We start from the raw sequence: 27,931 nt of genomic DNA on the forward strand, positions 1-27,931 counted from the left end.
ACGTATACAGCCTGCAAATGCGACCTCCGGAGGCTGCAGCCTTCCAAATGAGAAACGAGACGAGCTTGCATTTCCGGTCTGACTCATTCGCATGCTTATGATAGAAGTCAATTGGAACGAAAAGTCTAGTAGTGTGACCGGCCCTTTAGCCGCAAGATGTCGTTGGGAAGTGGGAAGAAATATGTTTCGGGTGCGCGTGTAATAGTGACACATCGGTACTATGTGATTGGCCAGTTTAGCTTGAATCGAGTTGTCATGACGTAATTGTCAATGTAGCACCGTTATAGTGCGCGTGCCCGTACTGTAATTCACATCGCGGTCGTGCAGACTCTCCCTCTGCTTCATCTTTAAGCACTGCAGACATGGTAAGTACGCTGCCTCACCCGTCTATTCTGGTTTCGTGTTAGGTTATACAATGTTATATGCCAGTTAAACGTCTGATTTATTTTCTACATGCTTTAACGTTACTGGAATGTCAGATTAAGCTGATTCTATATGCTTTGTGTTCTCTGTATCCTGGCATGGACAGTCTGACTTCACAGAGGACCAGATCTGTGGTGAGTGAATATTATGACCCTATGGATTCTACGATTGCATCTTAAACGCGTTTTTTAGGTTGGCCAACCCGATATGTATTTATTATAGTCTATATAGGTGTGTTCGATTTAATGCTGCGCAGACCTAGGTGTATGACATCAAAGCACCGCGAGAGCGATTCTTGCCTCATGCACATTAGAAATAGTGCACTTGGTCATTGTGGTTAGGTAGTTGCGCTATTTTGTTGTTAACGCGGTTAATGTAAAACAAACGCATACAGGCCTAATCATTAGACTGACAGTTGTGCAGACTAATATGACAATTGTTTTTTCAATAGCCTTCTAAGCGAGATGTCATCCAGTGCCGTGTTTGGTCATTGTGAAATGTCCTCCCTGTTTATTAGGAAAACTGTTCTGGCACTGTTTCTTCTCTCCATATATGGTTAACAGCAGTGCGCGTGCATAGCACATTCCTGTGACTGCCAAGCATCAACAGTTATGATAGTGATCTGGAGAAGCCTCTAGCATCAACCAACCCACCAAGCACAAGACATCACTTGGACGTTGTTTTTTTTTTGCTAAATCAAGTCATGGCCTTCATTCAAAACATTGTCTAAATGATGTCTTGTGCTTTGTGGGAAGTACCTTTTTAGATCCATACCTTCTTGTTTTTTAGATCAGTGTGGTTTCATGATGTCACCTGCTTAATGCTTTTACACATTTTTCTTAAATACAGAGTTTAAAGAGGCCTTCCTCCTGTTTGACCGAACAGGAGATGGGAAGATCATGTACAGTCAGTGTGGAGATGTGATGAGGGCCCTGGGGCAGAACCCTGTCAATGCTGAGGTCCTCAAAGTACTTGGCAACCCCAGTAATGATGGTAAAAGCTTTATTTTCATTTATAAAACATTTAGTTCCAGTCCTCGATTCTGATTGGTGAATAGCTGTTTTATTTACTACAAAAAAGTTATGACCGCTGCACTAACAATTCTGTTTGTCACCTTGTGAAATGTTCTGTTGCTGTTCAAAGTCGGCCAGGGACTATTTTTTCCAGGGGAAGGAAAGCTTTTAAAGATTTTAATTCTCGAAAGTTGCATTGATGCATATTGTTTTGCTTTACTATTTGTAATGTGAGGTGACAGTTTAATAAAAGCAGTAAGGTACTTGTGGCTAGTGCTGTATTGTGAAAAAGTTAGAGCTGAAGGGGTTTGTGTCATACCTAACAACGCCCTTCAGTCGTAACTTTTTTCCATGATACAGCATAGCCTCTCGTACCTTATTGCTTACACTTTTCAAAAATAATAAACATAAATGTTACCTTATCATTTATTGGTTCATGATTCAGCCTGACAAAACACATTTAAGCAAGTTTTTACATATATATTGTTTTTTTATATCATGCAGCCCTAGTTCCTTTTTATTTGTAGTAGTCTCTTATCTGTCTGAATTCTTAATGTGTAAAGATGCTGGTGTGTAACACTCACTGTTTGTTTCTTTCGCTCAGATATGAATATGAAGATGCTGGATTTTGAGCAGTTCCTGCCTATGCTGCAGGCCATCGCTAAGAACAAGGATCAGGGTTCCTTTGAGGATTTTGTAGAGGGACTGCGGGTGTTTGACAAAGAGGGAAACGGAACCGTGATGGGCGCTGAGCTGAGACACGTTCTTACTACACTTGGTAAATAGTCAGACATTGGATATACATATGACATATGATTTAAAGGGACACTCCACTTTTTTTGAAAATATTCTAATTTTCCAGCTCCCCTAGAGTTAAATATTTGATTCTTACAGTTTGAAATCCTTTCAGCTGATCTTCAGGTTTAGCTTTACCACTTTTAGCATAGCTTAGCACAATCCATTGAATCTGATTAGACCATTAGCATCGCGCTCAAAAAAAATATTGATATTACGCAGCAGCCGAAAATAGTCCCCTTGGTAACTTTCAATAGCAGGGGACTATTTTCGGGCGTTGTGTAATAGCATTGCGCCTCCTGCAGCCATGTTACGGCAGCAAAGTTCTTCGACTCGGCGCAGTAACACCCTCCCTCTCCCATTATGAGAGGGAGAAGGGGAGCGGATTTTTCAGGCGAGTTGAAGTACTCCCAAAAGTGCTGTTCCGCCATACAATATAGTTCCTCTTTTAAATCCGCTTAGAAAAGCGCTACGTTTAATTTTGTACCACCAAACTTGCTCGTATAACTACTCGTCTTAAATAGGAAAAACGTTGATGTGTTTGGTCACTTCTAACTTTATCTCTGAGTGGTACCATTGAATGAATGGGGCTAAGCTAAATGCTATCGAAGTGTCGCAGCGCGCCCCAGCGCTTACGTGCACGCACTTAGGGCGCACTCACATTATCCCAACCAAACCAAACCATGCCTGGGCGCGATTGCCACCCCTCCCTACTCCCCCAGGTGCACGCACTCACACTGTACTTCTTATCGATCCGAGTCCGGGCGCGCTTTCGTCATTAAGATGCGATTGTTTTGAAAAAGCAGGAAGTAAAGCGCTCTCTTAACACTGGAACCCACCGTAATGATAAAGTCTGTGTTTTTTTATTCGGAGTCGTTTGGTACGCGATTACAGACAGCCCTCTCACATGTCATCATATTGCTTAGTTCATCTGTCACGTGCGCAGCTCGGACATTCACGTAACCCCGCTGCGCGCATCAAAAGGTTTTTACGGAGGCAGATGAAGGTGAGTGGTCGCGCAACTGACGTCTTCACCTTTTGAATCGCGCTCAGGCGCGATTGCGCTCACACCACAGCCTTCCGCGCCTGAGCCCAAGTGAACCGCGCTCCGGCCCACCTCTGCAACCTGGCCGCGGCGCGAATAAACAATCTGCGCCCGGGCGCGGAACGAAGCGATCACACTAGTCAAACAAACCAGGCTTTGGGGGTCAAATGCGCCCGAGCGCGGTTTGGTTTGGATAATGTGAGTGCGCCCTTAGATGATAGAGTGATGTATCAACTCTTCTTAGTTAAGGTAATAACATATTTTAATATTGAAAATGAGTAGACTATTCCTTTAACTCTAGGGAAGCTGGAAAATTAGCATATTTTTACAATTTTTTTATTATTACAATAATACCGCCCCTTAATCTGCACTATCCAATGATGGCACTGCCATTTAGTGCAGAGAGAGAGAGAGAGAGAAATAATTGACGGCACAATTGAGTTTCAATTTCAACAAACCATCATCTTGCATTTCAGCAGCTCATTTGCATTTTAAAGGACACACCCAAAAACGGCTTTTTTGCTCGCACCTACAAAGTTTCAATTTTAACATGCTATAATAAATTCTCTGTAGGATATTTTGTGCTAAAACTTCACATACGCACTATGGGGAAACCAAATACTTGTTTCACATTTTTTTTTTTATCTCAAAATACCACCCCTTTAAATTGGAGCTGTATTCTTTAGGTAACCTGGGGTGTTACTGAGATGTCTACTAAGAGGACTGAGTTGCCCTAAAAGGACTTTATTGTATCTTTTAACTTTACATTTATAAATAGCATTTTATGAAAAAAATTAAATATTCAGTGCATATATTGGTACGTTAGAATAATACTTTTTGACAGTTGACAGCTCCTATAAAGCAATCTTTACTATTAATGTACTGTGACAACAAAGCTTTAGAAAACTGTTCAGAATGACCTTGTGTGGGCTGAAACTTCTTATTGTGACACATCCATATCTTTATTTGATGATAGGTGAGAAGATGACTGAGGAAGAGGTAGAGACTCTTTTGGCAGGACATGAGGACGCCAATGGCTGCATCAATTATGAAGGTACAATCAGAATCCTTTTAAGTCTGTTAATGAACGGTTCAGTTCCAGTATTTTGTATTTAACCCAATTGCTTTTCCTTTCGACAGTTCTTGTGCGTCAAATTATGGCGGGCTAAGAAGAGGGTACGTCAGCCCCGCATAGCTGTTGCTTTTTACTACTTTAAACTTCTCTCCAACAGCTTCCTCTCTGCTGTGTCCCCTGGCTTAAGCCTGGCATGTAGCATCTCTGCATGTGCATAGGGGTCCCCTGACTCCCACTGTTGCCATGGTGATACTGTACCGATGCTAACACCCAAAAAGCAGTTACTTCCCTTTATTTCAGTATTTTTTTATTTTATTTTATTTTTAGAGATCCCTCTGTGTTTTTTGAATATCCGTTAATGACAATGATAAGTTTATGTGTACTGTTGCTTTTAGTGACCAGCCTTGACTTTGCTTTCACTCCCCCTCTCTCTTTGTGTATGTACCGTATGTGTGTATATGTGTTTAGTGCTTCTCAATGTCTTTATAAGGAGCTAACTTCAATCTACCTTCTGTTAGGACTGAATGATCTTTCTTTTTCCCCCTCTGTCAAATCAATCGTTTCTCCTCCGTTTGTTTGTCCAGTATTAGCAGGGATGTTGTTACACTGCAGTTACAGCTACACACACAGTGAGCTGTTTTAGCGCTGTTACGTGCAGTAGTTGACTGTTTCGGAGTCTCCAATGATCTAGAACTTCATGGTTTCCATGGCAACTGATATGATGGGTTGTTTTTTGAAGTTTGTTTGATCGTTTTCTCACACATTCCCTTTGTTTCTTCTTCTGCAGAACTGGTGAGGATGGTCATGAGCGGGTGAAGATTTCAAACACGTCTGTTTTTTTTTATTTTGTCTGTCAGACTCCCATTTATGTAATTTTGCATTTCCACATTTGCTGTTTAAAATGGTTTGTCCCTTATTTTTTTCCTTAAGTGCCTTTTATCATGTTTCAGGAGAAATATTGCTCATTTCATTCCAGAAACTTCCATTGATGTCCTTAGCTTTGCTCGAATACTTTCCATTCATTATTACATTCCACCAGATGTATTTCCATTGTCAGTATCCCACCCCTTCTTTGTCTTAAAACTATGAAAGACTTTTAGATTGGCTTGATTTTGGTTACCCTATTATTGTCAAAATGCCCAGAATGTGTTTGTAATTCATTTGATGTTTATTAACATAATAAATACTCAGAAACGTCTTCACTTTTAGTGGTCTCTCTTTATGTCAGACAGAGTTTTGGGATTGTTCGTATGTGTAGGATGGGTTGCCAAAGCCTTGTATGGAATTGTTTGTCAGACCATCTCTATTGTTTATTAAAGTAAAACTGGCTCCAAATAAATCTATCACAATACAATGTCTCACAAGACAAGTCCAAATTAGGAGTATGTGAAGGTGTTAGAGGAACATATGCTGTGTTTATATAAAGAGATACCTTTAAGAAGAATCATAAATTTATATGGGCGGCTTCCCGGACAAGGTTTAGAATAATCCAAGTTATATTAGGAAACTGCTCTTTGTGTGTGTGTGTGTGTACATTAGAGATATTACACTGAATTGATATTTTTACCTTTCACGGTTGTTGTTAGATAAAGGAATTGTACAATCCCCATACTGTCTGTTTATGGGGCATTTCCCAGACAGGGTTTTAGATTAATCCAGGACTAGGCCTTAGTTATATTAGGAAATTCAAGTACAAATTTTACAAACAATCCTTTCAAATAACAATTCTGGTGTGCATCTTTAGTCAAAACAATGGCACTAATATGTTGAGATACGGCAGTGTTTTAAAATGAAGGCAGCTCAAACATGCATCAAAAGCCCAGGATACACTGCACGATTTTTGGCTGTCCCAGACGAAAGAGTACCAATGTGAAACAATCGTGAAGATTTCTGTGATTGTAGCTCTTTATCGGTGGTCCCATGTCGTATAGTGAGAGAGGTTCAAAGACGGCATTTTCCCGGTCTTGCGTCCAAAGTTAGCCATATCATAGTTTTCTGACAGTGTAAGAAATTCAGCTTTGTGTTTACTGCTACAACCTGCTTACCAGTATTTGTTTACCACTAGCGCATGCCGGTGACGTTGCCCTTACCTCAGTCGCAGCTGTTGAAGCCTCCGACTCAATAGGTGTCATACTCAAGTTTAAAGGGAAATGTTTTTGAATCCCTTCAGTCGATATCTGGGACTGGCGGTCCCACATTTAGCATAGCTTAGCATAATCTATTGAGTCTGATTAGATTAGCATCGCACTCAAAAATAACCAAAGAGTTTCGATATTTTCCCTATTTAAAACTTGACTCTTCTGTAGTTACATCGTGTACTAAGACCGACAGAAAATTAAAAGTTGCGATTTTCTAGGCAGATATGGCTAGGAACTATACTCTCATTCTGGCGTAATAATTAAGGACTTTGCTGTCATACCATGGCTGCAGCAGAGCGCCTGAAAGTAGTCCCCTTGATTACTTTAAATAGCAGGGGACTATTTTCGTGCACTGTGTAATATTATTGCGCCTCCTGCAGCCATGTTACGGCAGCAATGTCCTTGATTATTACGCCAGAATGAGAGTATAGATCCTATCCATATCTGCCTAGAAAATAGCAACTTTTAATTTTCCGTCAGTCTTAGTAACGTGCATGAAACACATAACCGCACGCAGCCGTGCGATTCAGAATCGATTTCCGACAGGCATTTTTAATGGGACACACAATTAATCGTTACATCCCTAGATGTAACTACAGAAGAGTCCAGTTTTTAATAGGAAAAATATCGAAGCTGGTTATTTTTGAGCACGATGCTAATGGTCTAATCAGATTCAATGGATTATGCTAAGCTATGCTAAAAGTGATACTGCAGACCCGGAGACCGGCTGAATGGATTCCAAAACCGTAAAAATCAATTGTTTAACTCTAGGAGAGCTGGAAAATAAGCATATTAAGTAAAGTGTCCCTTTAAATGATACATGTCGCACGGTGTGACATTTACAGGAGTGCAAAAATCCTGCAGTGTATCCCAGGCTTTAGTCTGGGACTAGGCTATACCCTGTCCGTGAAACCACCCTTAAAGGTGTATACACTGCCAACTAGTGGATAAATAGTACACTAAAACACTGTGTATAGTGTCATTGCTGTGATTGATTTTGGGTTCCTATCATAGACTGCAGTGTAAAGGTTCCTACACTGAGCCTTAAAAAGAAAGTTCACACAAAAAAAAGAAATAATGACTTCATCTTATTGCTCAAAATATTTCAATTTTACCATGTAAAACAGAGAAAGGCTAACAAAAAAGTGGATGACGACTATAAAAAATAGTGTAATGTGTATGCTATATTATAATAAATTTTTTTTACTAATTTTTGTTATTTCAAAATTGTATGACTGACTTTCTTCTACACAAAAACATTAGCTTCTTACTTTTTTATGGACTTAAAACAACCGAAACATTTATCAAAATATCTTATTTTGTGTTACAAGGATACAAATACCAGTTTTAAAAGACAAGAGGATGATTAAATGACAGAATTAAAAAAATTGGGTGAACTACACATTAAAATAACAAACTCATTTCACTGATGATGTCTTTTATTGTGCAGAACCTTCAGTATTTTTTAAACCAAAACCGATCCATTCTTAGTCAAACATTTGAGTAAACAGGTACTTGTCTGCGCCTGCTACCTCTCCACAAAATACAAATCGAATGTCGTCTAACATTCACACACAATGGTTACCAGCGTCTGAGTCACCATTAAAAAGAAGTATAAACAAAATGTAAAAAATAAAAAACGACAGCTACCTTACGACTATAATGTAAAAGACGGACCGAAGAGCCGAGCAAACTGGTCGACATTTTCAACACTGGTTAGATGCGTGCAAATCTGTGAATCCTTTGTCAGTAATACTGCATGTTGGTGCATACTTGTGCATTCACATGTGTGATGATGTAAACCGCAAGTAATATCACAGCAGGAGTGTTTATGCGTCAAAACTGATAATAGCTTACTAATTCCATCGCTACTGACATTTGTAGTATGGAAACATGGTGAATGAATGTCAATTCAAAGTAATGTGTGGCGAACCATCGAGTGCATGCACACCACACACACACACACACAAAAGTCCAGCCTCTCTGTATAAAGCGAGTGACCTTCACATCAACATATAAGAAAGAGAAAGAAACATTACAGAGTCATGTTTAAGATAACAGCATTCATAATAGTGTAAAGAAACATATAAAAATACAAAAATAGGACGGTTACAATATGAAGACATATGAGACACATTTACCACAGCTGCAAATGTAACTTTAAAATCCCTTCTCGACTAATCAGGTAGTTGCCATTAAAAAGATTTTCCTTCATTTGGCGAATACTTTCTCTGGGTTTGGCCTGACACAGAAACACTCATACATACACAACATATTCTCTAACTATGAATACTGGTTATTGAAATATGTGATCTCACTGAAATGATAGGAATGGTATTAAAAAAAAGATTAGCTGTTTTTTTTTAACACAAGACACATAATCCTGTTTAAAATCGTGCTTATGTTGTCCTGTTAATGATTCCCAGCATTATTCTTTATCTGTCGATTATTAATGCGCTCCCACTATTATGTATTCTCATAAGCATAGCAATGAGATGGAGAACAACACTACTTTCACCTGTAAAAAAATAAATGTAAAGCAACACTACGATATTTTGTGGCGGGTGATGTGTGCATCTGCACACATACCCAAAAAACAACATGCAAACATCAATTATTGTTGACATGATTTCCAGGTTTACAGTACGTTGTTAACAAATACTTATTTGCTGACTTTTTTCATGCTAAAATCTAATAGTACATACAAAAAACAGGCCAAACCACTGAAGCTTTCACATTTTCCCATGAGCAAAACCAACATTCACGCACGCACGCACGCACGTACAGTAACAATTACAAAGTCAAGTTTCTCTTCGGACTTTTCAAACTGAGTGCTTCTATGAAAACAAATACAAATCTTTAGTGATAAAAAGAACGTTGATAAAAGAAAACATTAAGTCAAGGCTAATTTGACTTGATGCTTCAACCCTCCAATAAGTAAAAGATTAGAGAAACATTCAAAAAGTGCAATTTCTCGGTTTACTTTTCCGTCTTAGTACCTAGATCAAGGTGCGTTTGGATTGCAGATCACAAGTACCTTCGCTGGATCCCAGTACAGGTGATGGATTCTGGATCCTGTAGTTTGGCTGTAGGTCTGATGACATTACTGGAAATTGATATATAGTGTTTTCAAGGCTATACTTAGTTTGTGGTACTTGGATGCAGGCTGAGGGTCAGGAGTGCTTTTGTTGGGCGTTAATCAAATGTCCAAACCGAAGGTCATTTTTTTATCTTTTAGTTTCAGGGTTTCAAGGTCAGTGTTTGGCTTTATCAATTTTTTTCAAATCCTGTCGTTTTCTGAATGCTGGCGAAATGTATGTATTTTTTTTCCAAAAATGATGAAAGTGACAAAAACAAAAGATATCGCTCCCTTCATTTCTTTTTCTTCTATCTTAAAGGTTCCACTTTTTCCAAATCTCACGCTCCCTTTCTTTACTGTGTTGGGGCAACGGGGGCGTTTGGATAGAGAGGATCCCCTGATAATGGAGTACTGGAATCTAAAAGAAAATACAAACAGAATACAAATTTTAGCTGTCAGTCCAAATCGAAAAACAAATAGAGACATAATACATTTGTATTATTTTAAAAATATTATATGGACTGTAAGGGTGTAGAAAATAATTGAAGTCAATCTGACAATAAGAATCAAATGCATTAATTGATTTCACATTTTAATAATACATTTTAATTTTCCTAACAACAAGCATATAAGAAAAAAAGTTTTTGTAAGGCAGGAGTATTCAAAAATTTTTGTCAGATGAACCCCCTTGACATAAATTATTTACGTAACTCTTTCCCCGCCATTGACGAGTTATCTTGTCAATTAAGAGAAAACGCTTCCCTGCCAATGACGAGTATTTCCGGCTTTCCGCAATACTGCTCTTGCATTATAAAACCTGAAAGTTTTGCCCTAGGGCAAGCAGCTGCATGTCCATATATGTTTTGATGGTCGCTCTGAATCTGATCTCTATCAAAAGGTCTTCACAGAAATGGAATTATCTTAGCTTTTTGCTCAAAATTTGGTGTTTTTGATTAAACCTACCCATAGAATAAGTTTTTTTTTTTTTTTTAAAAAACATACAAAAATTTGATATTTTGTATGTTTATATATATAAAAAAAGAAAATTTTCTGGAAGGCATTAAACTTTTGTGAAAATCATGGAAAAAGCTAGCGCTGGCTGTCAACTTAAAAAAAAAACCTGCTGGCGGCGATAGAGTTAAAGTAACCCCTGAGATTATAAGTAAATATTTCAATAATTTAAAAGCCCATTTGCATGTTTAACTATAAAACATTTTGTTTTTCAATTTTAAAGTTCTTATCAGCAGTATTTAGATTATTATTACCTATTATTGGACCTTGAAAAAAAATCTAAAATAATTTTTTACCAGAAAATCTGTAATAAAATGTATCTGTCCATTTTCATCAGTTCTCAGTTTTCTGATATATTGTAGTGTTGTGTAATGGTCACATGACAAGCAGATTAAACAAATAATATATATATTTTGTTATTAAGTGTTTTATTAAGATTTTTGTACAAATTTTTATTTATTTATTTACATTTCATGATTATATTGTAATAAATAGATTTTTTCATCAACTCCCTGCAATTCTCTCGCGAACCATTAGAGGTTTGAAACACTGAACTAAAAAAAGGAAGTCTACACCTGGGATATTTGTCTGAACTATTTCTTTAATTTGACTATGTTCCCTTAAAATCAATGCAGAAAAGCGTTTGCTTCTACGTGGGCCGCGTGTATTTATTTCTTAGCCTTAAAGGGACACTTCACCCATTTGCATTAAGCTTAGTATAGTTAGAACCCGGGTGTGCCTGATAAGCCTTGAAAAGTGAAGCCTCTGGCTCTTTGATCTCCCCCTGGTGGCTGGCTGCCGTACAAGTCATAAACCCCGCCCTCTCCATTCAAACGAATGAGAATCTGCTCTAAATCAAAAAAATATTTACACTTCCAATGAAAGTTTCCGAAAGATGGTTTTGCTCCTTTAAAGTAGTTGTTATCATGCTGATATATGTTCAAGTGTTCATTATTGTGGTAAGTTTCATTTTAGCTTGTAATTTGATGCAATAGAAACGGGGCGTGACGTTATGATTGGCGTGGTTGAATTGGTCGCGCGAGCGTTTGGGTGGAAGTTTGATAATTCATCAATTCTTTACAATGGTTAGAGCTGACGTTGCGTCGTCCATCTTTTTTTTTTACAGTCTATGTTAGAACCCCAGTCATGTTTTTGAATGGTAATGCATCATTTCTTCAGTTGGCGCAGAGACAGGAGAAATACAGATTTCAGTGTTGCACTTCCTTCTTTCAATGATACAAAAATCATCATTTTGCCTCACTGAAAGAAGGAAGTCCAATATCTTTGTTGTGGGAGTGAGACTACAAACACCCCTTTTCTCGGTCAAATAGGCACCAAATTCTAAATGTATGTTACATTTCGACAAAAATATGACACAATTTCAATAAAGATTCAATTTTCTATGGGTAAATTGCTCCTTTAATACAATTCTTGGCCTTCTGTGACTAATTGTAATTGACAAAATCTTGTATTTCATGATGTAATGTGCCTTTACCGTGTGCTGCTCCTGCCTGTGCGTTGGTGGGGGGTGAACTGTGAGAAGCCACTGCAGACGGAGCTTCGTGAGTAATAGCGGCTGTCGCTGAGGCGGGGCTTGGTGTTGCGGGTGGAGCAGAGGCGTTCGGGACAGGCTGGTGGGTTACAGATGGAGCCGCTGGCTGGTTGCCAGATTGGTTACTGTGATGCTGGTGTTGGATCTGCTGGAAGTGTTGCTGTCGGGCTCTCATCTCCGCATACTTTAGCTGCTCCATATGAAAGGACTGACGATCAGCGAGAAGCTGCTGCCTCTGATACTCCAACTATAAACATAAAAATCATATAGGCTTATACAGTATATGCTGAAAGTAACTCTACTAAATGCCTAAACTCTCGTACTGTTACTTCCTACAGTAGGGTTCCCACACCTTAGTTACTTAAAATTCAAGGACCTTTCAAGGACTTTCCAGGTCCAACACCCTGAAATTCAAGGACTAAATGTGGGGGCTTTTAAGATACATTGTTACAGTTCCCTTTCGAGGGAACTCGCGCTGCGTCACTGCGGTGACACTTTGGGGACGCCTCCAGGGGTAAGTGCATATGAATGTGTATATCAAATTCAACCAATGGTGAGGTTTAATGACAAAGACAGGGTGACGTGGGAACCAAGAAGTATATCGCTATCTGAAATATTGCCAAAGACGGCGTTACAGGACGCAGGAAGTATGGCAGGGGAGACACATCGTCTCATTCCCTTCTCAGGGAACAACAGTTACATACGTAACCCGAGATGTTTTCATGTGTCAAACATGAATTTCGGTATGAATCAACATTCGCATACAGAAGATACAAGCATTTAAAGCAAACAGTTTAGCACGTGTGCTTAAAAAGACTAGAATTTTATGATATTATCTAACACTACACAGGGAATAATATGGATTTTTTTCCAGAAAACTTCTTGCATTGAAAAGATTCAAGCACTTTCAATGACCTGTATCTATTTTTGTATATTTTCAGAAACTTCCCAGGGCCTTGAATTTTTTCCCCAGATTCACAAACTTTCAAGGATTTCATAGACCCATGGGAACCCTGTAAGACAAATCGCTATGTTTTTTCTCACTTTTGTAAGTTGCTTGGGATAAAAGCATATACTAAATGCCTAAATGCAATTCAAGTTAAACAGATTCATGAGAAATTAAAAGATTGGAGTATAACAAAGTTTTTATTCTTATTATAATACTTATATTGTGCACAACTGTCTGAACTCTTACACATGTTTTACATATGTTTAATGAAAAACAAAATCAGGTTTTAAAAATTAGGGTAAGTTATTTAAATGGGACGAATCATGAAAATTGACTTTTTCCATGTTTAACTCTTTCACCGCCAGCGTTTTTAAAAAAAGTTGCCAGCCAGCGCCAGCGTTTTTCATGATTTTCACCAAAGTTTAATGCCTTCCAGAAAATGTTCTTCTTTAAATATATAAACATACAATATACCAAATGAAAGAAGAGACCCTCTGCTTTCAAACAAAAAAAAACCGTTTCATCCTACCTTTAGTGGTTCTTTTGCAATCAGCTTTTGAATATGGGTAGGTTTTTGCAAAAACACCATATTTTGAGCAAAAAGCAGAGATAATTCCATTTTTGTGACGGACTTTTGATAGAGATCCCATTCAGAGCGATCTTTAAAACAGACACGGACATGCAGCAGCTTGCCATAGGGCAATACTTCCGGGTTTAAAAAGTTGCGAAATTACAGCGGTATTGCGGAAAGACTGAAAATCTCATCATTGGCGGGGAAGCGTTTTCTCTTAATTGACGAGATATCTCGCCAATGACGGGGAAAGAGTTAAGTGCTATAATTTGGTCCCCAGTGCTACTATCAACCTAGAAAATGTGAAAAAGATCAACCCAGTAACTTAGTTTTGGTAAACCATTCTCTGCAAGCATGTGAAAAAATAGGTCATTGAAATTTGGCTCCCCTTGTGATGTCAGAAGGGGATAATACAGCACCTTATTTTGCACTATCCAACCATGACACTGCCATTTAGTGCAGAGATCAGCTCATTTGCATTTAAAAGGACAAACCCAAAACGGCACATTTTAACAATTTTAACATGCTATAATAAATGATCTATATGGGTTTTTAGGCTAAAACGTCACATTATGTACTCTGGAGACACCAAATATTTATTTTACCCCTTTAAAAAGTCTTGTGAAATGTCCCCTTTAAGTAACATATCTAAGGCCCTCTAATATGTAAAAGCTTTACCCAATAACCACAACGGCATAACCCATGATGCCTTACCGCCTCTCTCTCTCGGTCCATGATGGTCTCCAACTCTTCAAAGTGTCTAAGTTTGATCTCCAGTTTCTTCATCTGAGTTTCTACCAGCAGAGCCACCAGAGATTTGATCTTCCTCTCTTCGACTGCAGCCAAGTGCTAAAATAAAGGAAATCGAAGGAGACGGCGTTCAGTGTTGTTTGTAAAACATCAGTTTGCCACTGTGATGTCACTCATTCAGTCACTCACTTTTGCTTTTACAGCTGCAGCAGCAAGTGCAGAAGCGGCAGCGGTGGCCAGGTTTCCTTCTCCTACGTCCCTCTCCACCTTCGCTTTTTTCTCTATCTCGCTCTCTGCATCCCTCTGACCCTCCTCCGTCGCCTCTTTCCGCTCTTTCTCCTTCTCGCCATCTGCTATGAGTTCAAGTAATTGGTACGATATCGGATTGTACGGTTTGAACTTTGTGTTGTATATACAGTACACACCCATTTCTGTATCCGTCTTCTCCGTTTCTCTCTCTGGTTCTGCTTCTCTTGCTCTTTCTTCCTCTTTCTTGCCGTTCTCTCCTTGTTTCTCCTCTTCTTCACTGGCTCCGTCTTTGCTCTCCTTAAATGGAATAAAAACAGGAATAGTGCACATCAAGATTATGGATATGTAAAAAATTTATTACTTTAAGATGAAATAGTTAAAGTTGTGTTTTTTTTTTTACAGTTACCTTATTGTCCCTCTTTTCCTGACTGAATTGGCCATCGCTGCTCTTGGTCTCCTCACTGCTCTCCTCAGCTGAAACATTTTTTTTTTTTACATTTAATTATTTAGTAGACGTTTTTTTTATTTAAGTACTTGTCCATCAAAGTGACAACGCTTGTATGGATGTATTACCGGGTTTGTCCGAATCCTCAAGGCCCGTGCCAGCGATGCCGCTCCCCTCCAGGCCGTAGAGAGGGTCCGGCCTGCCACTGTTTCTGGCTGCCTCCTCCACCCGACGCACATGAGCCTCCACCAACGCGGCTGGCACCTCCTCCTTCATACGAGAAAACTCCTCTGAGAAACAAGAGGAAAATGTGATGTTCACACTACCTTGCTGACCCGACTGTCCAGAAATGATCAATTTGACTGGGTCACATATAATAATTATGCATCATTAGAAAATAACAAATAAGCCATTATGTGCTACTTTAACAGATATGGTTTTGTGGTATTTTTTATTCATGAAAATTGCAAGGAAAATATATGCTAAAATTTCATGGAATACGTCACTTTCTGTTCATAGGCTGAAAGAAATTATATCGAATGAGTAGATAACAAAAGCTTTATTTTTGGATGAACCATTCCTATAATCGCTTAACTTCTCACCAAGGGCAGATTTAGCTGCGGCGGAGGCCACTCGAGGGTCAACCACAGAAGCCAGAAATGCCACCGTGCTCATGACAGGATTTCCAGCTTGACTGAATGGGATCGGCTGATAGGCTAGTGGGCCCATGGAGGCGGAGCTATCCTCCAGGTAGGGGTCTTCAATCGGTAGACGTAGGAAATGAAGGATGCACTCGTCCTGTGTACGGCTGCCTACATGCTCAGATACTTTATTCCAGTCATCCTTACACATCTCGAGACCCTGTGAACCAGGAGATTACAGGTGAAAAAAAAATCTTTTTTAAAGTTATAAAAAGTGAATTATAAAAAATTGTAAATGTAAAAGGATTTCTACATAAAATCATCTAACATACTGTAAAGAACATTCTTTGAAATTATAACCTTAATATCTGTTATATTGAGTGAGTAAGACCATGTCAAAGATTAAAATAAATGTGATCCTGGACCACAAATCCAGCCTTAAGGAGCAAAAATACATTGCATGGGTCAAAATTATTTTTCTTTTATGCCAGAAATAATAAAGATTTTATGTAAAGGATCATGAACCATGAAGATATTTAGTAAATTCCCTACTGTAGATACACTCACTTAAAGGATTATTAGGAACACCATACTAATACTGTGTTTGACCCCCTTTCGCCTTCAGAAATGCCTACGTGGCATTGATTCAACAAGGTGCTGAAAGCATTCTTTAGAAATGTTGGCCCATATTGATAGAATAGCATCTTGCAGTTGATATAGATTTGTGGGATGCACATCCAGGGCACGAAGCTCCCATTCCACCACATCCCAAAGATGCTCTATTGGGTTGAGATCTGGTGACTGTGGGGGCATTTTAGTACAGTGAACTCATTGTCATGTTCAAGAAACCAATTTGAAATGATTCGAGCTTTGTGACATGTTGCATTATCCTGCTGGAAGTATAGCCATCAGAGGATGGTTACATGGTGGTCATAAAGAGATGGACATGGTCAAAAACAATGCTCAGGTAGGCAGTGTCATTTAAACGATGCCCAATAAGTGGCCTAAAGTGTGCCAAGAAAACATCCCCCACACCATTACACCATTGCATTAATGAGAAATTGAACAGGTGTTCCCTAATAATCCTTTAGGTGAGTGTATATCAAACTTTCTGGACGCAGTTTCTAAGGACTTTCTCAATATTTCAGTTTTTTTTTTGAACCCTCAAGATTCCAGATTTTGAAATAAAAGTATCTCGGCCAAATATTGTCCTTTCTTAAGAAACGATACCTTCAGATGATGTATAAATCTCAATTTCACAAAATTACCCTTATAACTGTGGTTTTGTGGTCCAGGGTCACATATTGATAATTCTGTACAATTTCCAGGTCACTTATCAAATATGTGCATTTATTATACTGACTATATCAAATATTTTGCAACATTCCCATTTACTGAAGCACACTTTGGAAATATTATAATTAGGGCTGTCAAAAGATTAATCGCGATTAATCGCATACAAAATAAAAGTTTGTATTTGCATAATATATTTGTGTGTTTATTGTGTGTAATTATTGTATATATAAATACACACATAAAAAGTTTTTTAAATACATATATACATGTGTGTGTATTTATTTATACAAAATAACACACAGTGCACACAAATATATATAATGCAAAAACTTTTGACAGCCCTAATTATAATAACATAAAAAAGGTTTTGCACAAACTTGTGAAGTCCATCCTATGCTAGTTAGTTAGTAAAGGAGGACATAATAAATACTAATATATTCTTTACCTTAGTGTAAAATTGGTATTGTTCATTTTTCAATTTTATCTTCCACACAAAATATTAAGTTGATAATGTTATATATATATAAAAAAAATGCTGTATACCTCTAGCAGCAATAGGGTCTCCTGGTCCGTCCATTCACGAGTGGCACTGGCTGCATTTTTATTCTGAGGAATGACAGAATCAGATCCTCAATCTCTCTCGCACCTCAACATTCCCAACATCATCTCCATACAGCATATTTCGAAATGTCACACACTCTCATACATGTGGGTGCTCTTACTTTAGATGCGCCTGACTTTTTACTGTACATGTCTGTCCTCAGTCCAAAGTTTTGCAGGTCAGTCGGTTTGTCCTTCACTTTTTCTGGGAATGACAGCATCTGTTGTGAAGTTGAAGTCTGGAGGAAGCACAAAAAAAAAAATGTTTGGATACGCAACCAAACGAAACGAATGAACTCTATAACATAATGTTTAATTTTTTAAACTAGCCCCTTTATAGATACATGCCAGCAGTCTTCTCTTTTAAACATTATTCTAAGTTGTTTTTTTGTTATGTTAGAAACATGATGAGTTTCTAACCTATATAACATTTTTGGGTAATATAGACATTATGATATCTCCAAACATTTGGTTTGCCTATGATGCCCAAAAACGCTTTCTATAAAGGCGGATGGCACACTATGTTGTGTATGACTGTCTCTGTACCTGTGATGCTTTAGGCTGTAGTGGTACAAGACTTGAAGGAGTGTCAGCCAGCACATGAAAGTGCGATGTGGGTGGAGGTCCCATAGGAGTCGGACGACTCTCTGAATCCACCTGATAGTTAATCAATCCCCACTGTTCCAAAAACGCATGAACCCTGTTCACACAAACAAATCATTAAAATCAGAGAACCATGTGACAAATATAACAGAGTGTTCACAAAATAATATTCTCCAGACCTCATAATGGCACAAACATCTCCGGCAAGGTTCCTACGGCAAGCTGTGGAGGTCAAATACTCTTGTGGGTTCAGCCGATACGTGTCGATCATAAAGTTACGGTAAGCCAGATAACTGTAAAATAGCAGCAGAGTGAAGACATGGACAGCATAGAGGCAGCACATAGTGATCACTAAGAGAGATGGTAAAGTTAACTTACATTTCAGGAGTTTTGGATTTGTTCTTCCCGTTAAAAAACTCAGGCAGTGCTCTGCGCTCTATAGCATGAACGCTACAACACAGAAAGAGACATTATTAGGAAAATTATATTTAAATTTGCAATAAACCCTAGCACATTAAAAAAGTGCATACAACTGGCAAGCTATGCTATGATTGGCTGGATTTGTGTAGTTTAGGGAACACAGGACTTTAAGGCACAGTCTGCCAGGAAACTAGGTGGATACATGAAAAATATGCCCTAGCTGTTGTATGGATCTATTCTGACATTAGTTACGTGTGTAATCTACCTGTTGTAATCGAACCAAGCAGCATAACTCGGTATAATGATATGATGGGTCTGTTCAGTGACATTATCCTCATGGAGGTCCGAACCCTTTACCGGCTCTCCCTTCACACTGGGGGAACCCTCTTCTTCCTCCTATTAAAACACACATAAACACACAATTCAACTTTACTCTCATGTTGTTATGCTGATAACATATCCTATAATAAAAAAATATTATTAAGTTAATAAAAAAAGATTAAAGCATTTTCCACAATTGGCCTCAGACTTTCGGAAGAAAGATAGATGCACAAATGTGTAAGTGAATTTCCTAGAAAGATTTGAAATGTAGTTCATATAATTGCAGCCATACCTTTCCTACGGTTTCCATTGATTCATCCTCTTGCTCATCTAGGTGTGATTGCAAAGAAAAGGACAAATTTAACTTGGTTGAGTTAAAAGTGTTGCATAAAAGTGAATTATATGTTATTTTTAATCCATGTCTTTGTTGTTCAAGTATTCCTCCAATGACAAAATTTACATGCGTGCTACATGCATACATTACTATATGTACAAACCTTGAACTCAATAGACCAATGGTGTACTTTTGGGGAGGAGCTATTTACAATCTAGGGTAACACTCTATTTTTCGGTGTCTTTGTTACACATTACATGTAATTACTGTAGTAACAGTTAAAGGGATAGTTCACCCAAAAATTAAAATTCTGTCATTATTTCTCACTCTCATGTTTTTACAAACCTGTAAAAATTTCTTTGTTCTGATGGAAAAAAAATTGTAACCAAACTGTTCATGAGCCCCATTATCTTCCATAGTATTTCTTCCTACTGTAGAAGTAAATGGGGCTCATGATCACATTCCTCAAAATATTTTCCTTCTTGTTCATCAGAATAAAAACATACATACAGGTTTATTCAGGTCAGAAAATTATGACAGAATTTTCCTTTTTTTTGTGAACTATCCCTTTTTATTATGCATAATTATATGCAGCTAACGCTAGATTTCCACCGACTGCGGAACGGCTGCGGATCCGCTGCGGAACGGCGGCGGAGTCAATTGGTTTCCATTCAAGTCAATGTGTGTATTTCCACTGACTGCGTTCCGAATCCGTCACAGCTCTGGCCATCCGGAGTCATAATTTAACGTCATAATGGGCGGAGACAGAAGTAGATTTTGCGCGATCATAACGTGAATTTGCGAGACCCCATGGGTCCTCGTCACTTCAGCATGCAGTCGTTCTGCAACAAATTCGGAACTGGCGAGTATTGGCGGACGGCGGAGTGCGGAGCCGTAACACAGCAGGGCCGATCTGCAGCCGCTTCGCAGTTGGTGGAAATCCAGCGTAACCCTAAACCAAACCTTAACCCTACATGTTGTTAATCATGATTACTCAATAGCACAAACATTATTTTTGGAGCCGGTATTATCACAGAAATTGAACATTTCAACGTTATTTTAGTCGGAGCATTAGGTCTGTTAAGCTCGGAATATAATCATGTTTTTAGATGTACACGAATGTACACAAACAGTCGAACGCACAGCCTTGCAAAGCATTGTTTATTTGACAGATGTTCGTCGCATGCGCATTGCAACAAAATGCAATGCATCTCCTGGGCTACCAACCCAGTATCATGAAATTACGTACCTATAGTCATGTAAATTCTTGACTCTTTTCCTTGACACTGTCACGTTTTCCGCGTTTAAACGTGACCGTATCACGCATTTCCGTTTACTTGTCACTGTCCTTACCCAAACCCAACTCTAACCTTAACGCCAGGCGACAATGGTTTAAAAATCAGAAAATATAAAAAATAAAAATAGTATAATCAATACTTAACTCTTTCACCGCCAGCGTTTTTAAAAAAAGTTGCCAGCCAGCGCCACCGTTTTTCATGATTTTCACCAAAGTTTAATGCCTTCCAGAAAATGTTCTTCTTTAAATATATAAACATACAATATACCAAATGAAAGAACAGACCCTCTGCTTTCAAACAAAACAAAAAAAATGTTTCATCCTACCTTCAGTGGTTCTTTTGTAATCAGCTTTTGAATATGGGTAGGTTTCTGCAAAAACACCACATTTTGAGCAAAAAGCAGAGATAATTCCATTTTTGTGACGGACTTTTCATAGAGATCCCATTCAGAGCGATCTTTAAAACAGACACGGACATGCAGCTGCTTGCCATAGGGCAATACTTCCGGGTTTAAAAAATTGCGGGATAATAGCGGTATTGCGGAAAGACGGAAAATCTCGTCATTGGCAGAGAAGCGTTTTCTCTTAATTGACGAGATATCTCGTCAATGGCGGTGAAAGAGTTAAAGTGACATCCTAACGCAAACACCAAATCTAACCCCTAAACCGAAGTGACAACAGTTTGAAAATCGGAAAAAGCAGTTGATTAACCAATACGTGACAGTGACACGTATACAGAAATGTGTGATAGGGTCACGTTTAAATGTGGAAAACGTGACAGTGTCACGGAAAATAGTCACAAAAATGTACGTGACTATAGGTACATAATTTTGTGATACAGGGTTGGGGGCTGGGCTACACTACATTCGCCTGTACGCGCATGGGCGACCTACTCGTACAGAGTATGCAGACTCTCGCGTATTTGTAAAAACAGGACTATACTTCTAGCTGTAGACACACACTAACCCATAGATACATACCCAGATCCGTCATTGTCCCTCCTTTGACCGGAGTTGAATCTGAGTCCTTTTTAGTCACTACATACACAAATAAAAATGTCATGATTACACACAATCTTGCCTGAATTGGTAGATAAAAACGGTCAGGTGTGTGTGCATGTACCTGTTTTAGGTAGTGTGGCTTCCTCCACTGCAGGTACAGGCGAAGGTTCATCTAGGTCTTTTGTCAGATCTTCTGGTTCTTCCTCTCTCTGCCCTCGTTTGGACTTAGTGTAGGGAGTAGTGGGCCTGGAGAACACAAACACAGTTTCAGGGTCAGTAAAGAAGACCCAAAAGAATAACACGTGTATAGACCACTTGCATCTGTTATAACTTACTAGATCTTTTATTTTGAATAAGCGTCATTTTCAGGAAATGGTGCCTTTTGTGTTGTAAATGTTATATTATACTACAGGGCTGTTGAATGTATATATTTCTTATATATTGTTATAGCATTATTTGATAGTCTGATTAGTATGTAGAACAAAATAAATGTTGTGTTATAAATTTATTTTATTTTATTTTAATTAAATTTATATTGTATCGTTTTTGTCTAACATTCTTGTATTAGCAATTTTTATCAAGAAAATGTAACAATTCATGTATAAAGGAAATAAAAATACCCCTTTTTTGTGTTTTTCTTCTTGTTTTCCTGCAGGGGAGGGGTTGGAGAAGGAGAAGGGGAGCGTTTCCTCTTTTTGGCACTGCTTGGCTTTTTGTCCCTCCTTTCATCCGGAGTGCTCACTTCATCCGTGAGGGTCTTTGCTGAAATCCTCTTCCTCCTCGGTCCTCCCTCTCCCACCTCATAGTCTTCTTCATTCATCCACTCGTTAAACTGATCCAGGTCGAGAATCCATTTTGCATGAACCTACAAAAACACAGGCACCCATCTGTAGTCAGGAGATGAACTATGACAAATGAATGTAATAAAAATGTGTAGAACAGCATCTGTGTAAGTAAACATAAAAGAGAGCGAATAGAGCATGTGCGAGGCAAACAAAAGAGACAAAGCAAAAGAGTGGTAAAGAACGTGAGACAGATGGAGAAAGGTAAGGGAGGGGGTTCCTAACCTTCCTGGGTTTCTCAGCTGTGGGCGGATCCTCCACTGCAGCTTCCACCTCATTGGCTGAAATCCATGTATCGTAACTGCATCACAAACACAGTGTATTAATACATAATGCATATACAAACCTGATGTATGTGCTTATGTGTGCGCGCACACTCACCTGTCCGGCCAGTAACCCCAGTGCAGCAGCATCTGTTTGTCTCTTTTCATAACAGGGCGGACCCACTCCTCTGAAAAGCACACACATACGCATCACAATATGTCTTGTATCACTTAATGCAACTGTTAAAATGATTAAAAGGGAAAGCATATGTGTACAAATAATATATCTGTTCGATGTAAACAATAAACAACAAAACATACCGTCCTCCAGACTAGCAGGAATAGGCACCACTACATGAGAACTGGACGGTTTATCTTCAGTCACAGACCCCTACACACACACACACACATACACATTAATCTATATAAACTAGATAAAATCAAATTATATGTAGGGTTGGGTGATATACTGAATATTGTGTTTGCAATGATTTTGTTCATCAATATCAATATTAAATACAACACCCAGTGCACATCTGCGACATGCTTTTATTGTGGCCATTTTTCTACTTTTTTTCAAAAGCAAAGCCAGTCTGTATTTCAATATGTTTTAATAATGGCCAATTGTTCATCTATTTGAAATTATTTGAGAGCACATATTCAGTGTAGATACTGTCATACAAAAAAATATATTTTTTTACTAGTGCTGGGCAAAGATTAATTGCGATTAATCGCATACAAAATAAAAGTGATTTTTGGCATAATATATTAGTATGTGCTGTGTGTAATTATTATGTATAAATAAATACACACACACACATTCATGTATGTATTTAAGAAACATTTACATGTTTATATATATTTATTTATATTTTTATATATTCTATATTAAAAATAAATTTAAAAAAATTATATATAAGTAAAACAATTCTGAAATGAATATATGAATGTGTGTGTGATTAAATATACACAATAATTAGACACAGTACACGCACATATATTATACAAAAAAAAGCACTTTTATTTTGTATGCGATTAATCGCGATTAATCTTTGCCCAGCACTATTTTTTACCTATATCGCCCAGCCGAAATAAAAAGCCATTTGCACCAAGAACTAATAGCTATAATTGTTTAAGGCAATTTAAATAAAATGTCTTTTCTTCTCCAAATTTTATGTTGTGAAGATACCTGGTGTCTTTTGATAATGTCCTTCAGTTTTCCCAGTAGCTTTGGCTCTATGTCTGAACTCAGGTAAATCACCGGTCGAGACAAACAGTTATTCTACACAGAGAAAGAGGACATCCGCATTATTCAATGTTTCATACCTTTCCTTCATACTATGGCTGAGTGTGTGTGTGTGTGTGTGTGTGTGTTCATTTTGTGCACACCTGTACTAACGATTTTTCTATAGTTAGAAACATTTCAACATTGCGGTCCATCCTTGAAGGGTTCTGGAAGTCAAATCTCCTCCTGAGAGAGACCACAATGTAAAATCAACACATGAACAGCTATTGAGGATTAACACATTAGACATGGACAATCCTTTACCAGTATTCAGAAGAAGCAGCACTTTTCAAATACACTAAAAGTGAATGCCATGCAAAATGTATTCAGGAGCATAAGGACTAATTCACATTACAACGAAGGTGAAACACGAGTCTCTCAATTTCACAGTGTGTCATAACATCAAATGCCACGAATAAAGCTACTTTAACAAGTTGCAGCTGTTCTATGCAGGTCTATGTCTAATTTAATATCATTAAATAATGTCCCACACACAGTCATATCAGCAATTAAAAAAAGTATAAAAATGATGACTACTAAAAAAAATCTAATTGATATTTAATAAAATACACAGTTTTATTACTGTTCTTAATTTTTGTTTTGGGTTTATTGGTTAATATTGTGTAATGTGTTACAATTGGAAACTAAATATGAATGATTTTGAAAGTCTGAAGACAACATGTGTACAGTAAAAGGAAAGAAAGAGAGATATTACCATCCTTGATCACTCTTGAACTTATAGGCAGCAGCTAGAATATGACACAAAGATCCTCCAGATTTGAAATCCAGAAAACACTTCATCTAAGGTGGAAAGGAGAGGACATAACACATATACAGTGGTGCTTTGATGATATGACATTGTGTTTTTCTTATGGATTACTTTTTCAATGCTCGTATAAAAGAAGGCCTGTGTGATTACCGGTAGTTTTGTAAGGGGTGGGTTGCTGACATGCCGGCCGAACACTTCCTCTTGAAACTGAAGCAGTTGAACCACCAGGCTTGACAAAGACTTATTGGTGGGGGGCTCTGCCTGAATATACTGGAAACAGGCACAGAGAGATTTTAGAGTTGTAACGGAGACATCATCATTTAATTTTCAAGGAAACACTGATAATTGTACCAATTAGGAGTTTTTATTCATATCCAGGGTTTGAAATCAACAGCCGCCAACCTGCCAAAGGCAGTTAAAAATCAGTTGTTGTGGTGGGTTAACGTTGTTAAATCACTAGCCAATTTGGCAGGTTACTTTTTATAAATTATCTTCAATCGTTTATTTCTTGGTAAAGCACAGTTTTAGCACAAATACTCAAATTGTGAGTCTTCATGGTATACTAAATGCAGCATTATTGGTCGGGCACTGGTAAGGACACTGGCTCACTATACATTTGGACACTTGATGACCGGTAATGTGCAAAATAAACAAGACGTCACCACTAATATTTTATAAGCAACACGCAAAAGGAGATCTCTGACTTATTTTTTAAAAACTGGTTAAAACAGTATGAAAAACACTTGAATTATTCTGCTTCATGTAGTACAGACAAGAACAAAGTCCAGTAAAAAAGACAAAATAAATAGAACATCTATTTAGTATATAAATATATACGTAATGGGATTTATTTAATGCTTCATTTAATGTTTATTGTACTGTGTTGATTTGCTAACCTAACAACGTTTTGGTAAAAAGGACAAGAATGAAATAGGAAAGGAGGGGATGACAGGATTTTGTTTGAAAAATATGCAATTCAGATTTCATAATAAATAATAATAAAATTTTAATAAATGTTTATAAATAAAGATGACACAGTGACATAGTAAATCGTTATTAACACGGTTAATTTTTATTTTCTTACTTCTTTTGGCTAGTTGAAGTTCTAAATGGCCAACTTAATTATTTAGTAGCCAAATTGGCTGGTGAGTGAAAAAGTTAATTTCAAACCCTGGTCATGTCATTATTTAGGGAAATATATATTATTATTTGGGCCATTTTATGGTGTTATGTTCTACAATTAAACTGACAGAAATCAGTTCATTGTATTATAACGTTTATCTGATTTAAAATAAAGTAACCAACTAAAAAACAATTGACAATTTCATGCATACACAATACCGTATGATTTAGTGTTTTATTAACGAAAACGGATAAGAGTTTTTACTGACCCGGCACGTCCTTGCATTGTAACATGAACAAAGTCATTTTAAAGGTTAAATCGTTGCAACCGAACCAGGCTACACATTTAACACCTTCTGTAACACGCTGCTACATATATAACGCGCGCGACAAGCATGGAGTTGCACATCTGGATGCGCGCACTTGAGCTGCACGCGAGCTGCCAATGCCGCAGCCTCGTCAGGAGAGCTAGCTTTTCCCTGGATAAAAGACAAAACCATTCTTCAAGGCCATTTGTAAAAACCCACGAGACACGGCGTAATGACTATAAAGGTGTGAACGGCATCAAATACTGAAGGTAAATCCGAATTTTTTAGGTGTATCTTACGGGTTTTCTCAAGACGCGCGTCCAGCATCTTCTATTGTTCGAGGCGCGTCAGACTGTGGTTTAAACAGCTGGATTTCTCTCCATCTCCTTTTCTTCCCTCCCCTCTCTACCCGCATCGAGCCCTTACAGCACAAATACCTCAATGACTCTAACCTGCTGGTTACAAAAAATCGAATGGTACCTTTTTATAATTCTTGCCCAGCCAGACCCGGACATTGTCGAACTGCGAGACGGTATCAGACGCCTCGAAATATTTTACATTCGGGCCGCCGTCTTTCTTCCGTACCGCCATCTTTGTCTGCTCGAAAGTTTCACCACCCACCGCCCCCTGGCGCTCATTTGTTAGTGCTAGACAAGTCGAAATATGATGGTTATGAAGCTACATCCATTCTGGCTCAAATTCGGAGCATTTGCTTCAATAGGGAGAAGGTGAAACTAGAGCCAAAATGGCGGACAAAGACGGACAGTAACATGCCTCCTCCCCATCTAGAAAAGTCTAATCACCAAATTAAATTCAGACTGTAGACCTAGTTTTTGGAAGACCTTATGGTTCTTTAGCACGTTGTTTAAAGCAGCCTCACCCTCTCACAGATTTTAACTGATCTTGATCCACCACAATGCTGTTAAAATAGATTGGCCAAAAAGCGATCAATCATATTTTTGCCAGGCTAGGTAGCGCCTAGCTATGATTACTGCAGTTTTTTGCTTTTTTGACACAGATCTTGAACTTTTCAGAGCCAAGTTCTGTTTTGTAGAAAATGGCAATATCTATTACTTTCCAATAGATGGGGCAATTGTGTTTAAAATATCGACAAACCATACGGAAAAAATTATTTTGCCAGTTTTTTATAATATATATATAATACTTATAATAACCTATAATTTCTATAATATATATGAATTAATAATATTAATAAATAAATATATTAATATACATTTATAAAAACACATTAATTTGCTAATTTAAAAAAATAAAATGTATACTAACAATAATATTTTCTAACGTAAATATTTTCTGTAAAGCTGCTTTGAAACAATGTAAATAGATTCCTGACTGTGAGGTAAACTAAACGCTGTTGGATATTTTAAAATAGGGAGTAGCCTGAATCATCACAGCTTTTCATAATAATGAAACTTCTTACAAACTTTAATGCTTCTAATGTCCTAATTTCTGCTGTAAAAAGTATTCCTGTAGTCACTTTGGAGCATTTCTCAGATCAGAAATTAATTTTTCAACCTCCACATCAAACGTTGTGCACAACATATAAGCAAATTCTCATTGTTTTGGACAAATTGAAAATGCTTTGATACAATCATGCAGATGTTGACCTTTTTGTCATAATTCAAGAATCCATAATTACTATAAGACTTTTTAAGTGATAATTTGGTATGTTGCGACTGTGAGCATAGATATCTATTTTGATGTGGATGAGAA

The 27,931-nt window shown here is 37.8% G+C and overlaps 2 protein-coding genes across 4 annotated transcripts; one reads left to right on the plus strand and one right to left on the minus strand.

The window, feature by feature from the left end:
* The first annotated feature begins 237 nt into the window (after positions 1 to 237).
* Positions 238 to 5,549, plus strand: myl6 (myosin, light chain 6, alkali, smooth muscle and non-muscle). 2 transcript variants are annotated; one of them, XM_065272635.1, is made up of 7 exons: positions 238 to 365; positions 530 to 557; positions 1,273 to 1,416; positions 2,041 to 2,214; positions 4,253 to 4,330; positions 4,417 to 4,452; positions 5,139 to 5,549. In XM_065272635.1, exons 1-6 carry the CDS (start codon positions 363 to 365, stop codon positions 4,443 to 4,445), a joined length of 456 nt encoding a protein of 151 aa, XP_065128707.1. In that variant the 5' UTR covers positions 238 to 362; the 3' UTR covers positions 4,446 to 4,452; positions 5,139 to 5,549. The 2 variants fall into 2 exon arrangements, with proteins under 2 accessions (XP_065128707.1, XP_065128708.1); XM_065272636.1 differs by lacking the exon at positions 4,417 to 4,452.
* A 2,363-nt stretch (positions 5,550 to 7,912) lies between these two features.
* Positions 7,913 to 26,810, minus strand: smarcc2 (SWI/SNF related BAF chromatin remodeling complex subunit C2). Of its 2 annotated transcripts, none has more exons than XM_065272631.2 (26): positions 26,678 to 26,810; positions 24,918 to 25,037; positions 24,714 to 24,799; positions 24,103 to 24,184; positions 23,903 to 23,995; positions 23,035 to 23,104; positions 22,832 to 22,901; positions 22,676 to 22,751; positions 22,229 to 22,473; positions 21,730 to 21,854; positions 21,588 to 21,644; positions 19,269 to 19,306; positions 18,921 to 19,051; positions 18,614 to 18,685; positions 18,415 to 18,528; positions 18,179 to 18,332; positions 17,755 to 17,871; positions 17,576 to 17,638; positions 15,698 to 15,956; positions 15,224 to 15,385; positions 15,057 to 15,124; positions 14,827 to 14,947; positions 14,591 to 14,751; positions 14,366 to 14,500; positions 12,075 to 12,378; positions 7,913 to 9,986 (listed from the first exon to the last, which is right to left on the minus strand). In XM_065272631.2, exons 1-26 carry the CDS (start codon positions 26,786 to 26,788, stop codon positions 9,922 to 9,924), a joined length of 3,099 nt encoding a protein of 1,032 aa, XP_065128703.1. In that variant the 5' UTR covers positions 26,789 to 26,810; the 3' UTR covers positions 7,913 to 9,921. The 2 variants fall into 2 exon arrangements, with proteins under 2 accessions (XP_065128703.1, XP_065128702.1); XM_065272630.2 differs by having other exon boundaries at positions 14,591 to 14,754.
* Between the last annotated feature and the right edge of the window lie 1,121 nt (positions 26,811 to 27,931).

The sequence above is a fragment of the Paramisgurnus dabryanus genome, chromosome 7, assembly GCF_030506205.2.
Source record: "Paramisgurnus dabryanus chromosome 7, PD_genome_1.1, whole genome shotgun sequence".
Taxonomy (NCBI): Eukaryota; Metazoa; Chordata; class Actinopteri; order Cypriniformes; family Cobitidae; genus Paramisgurnus; species Paramisgurnus dabryanus.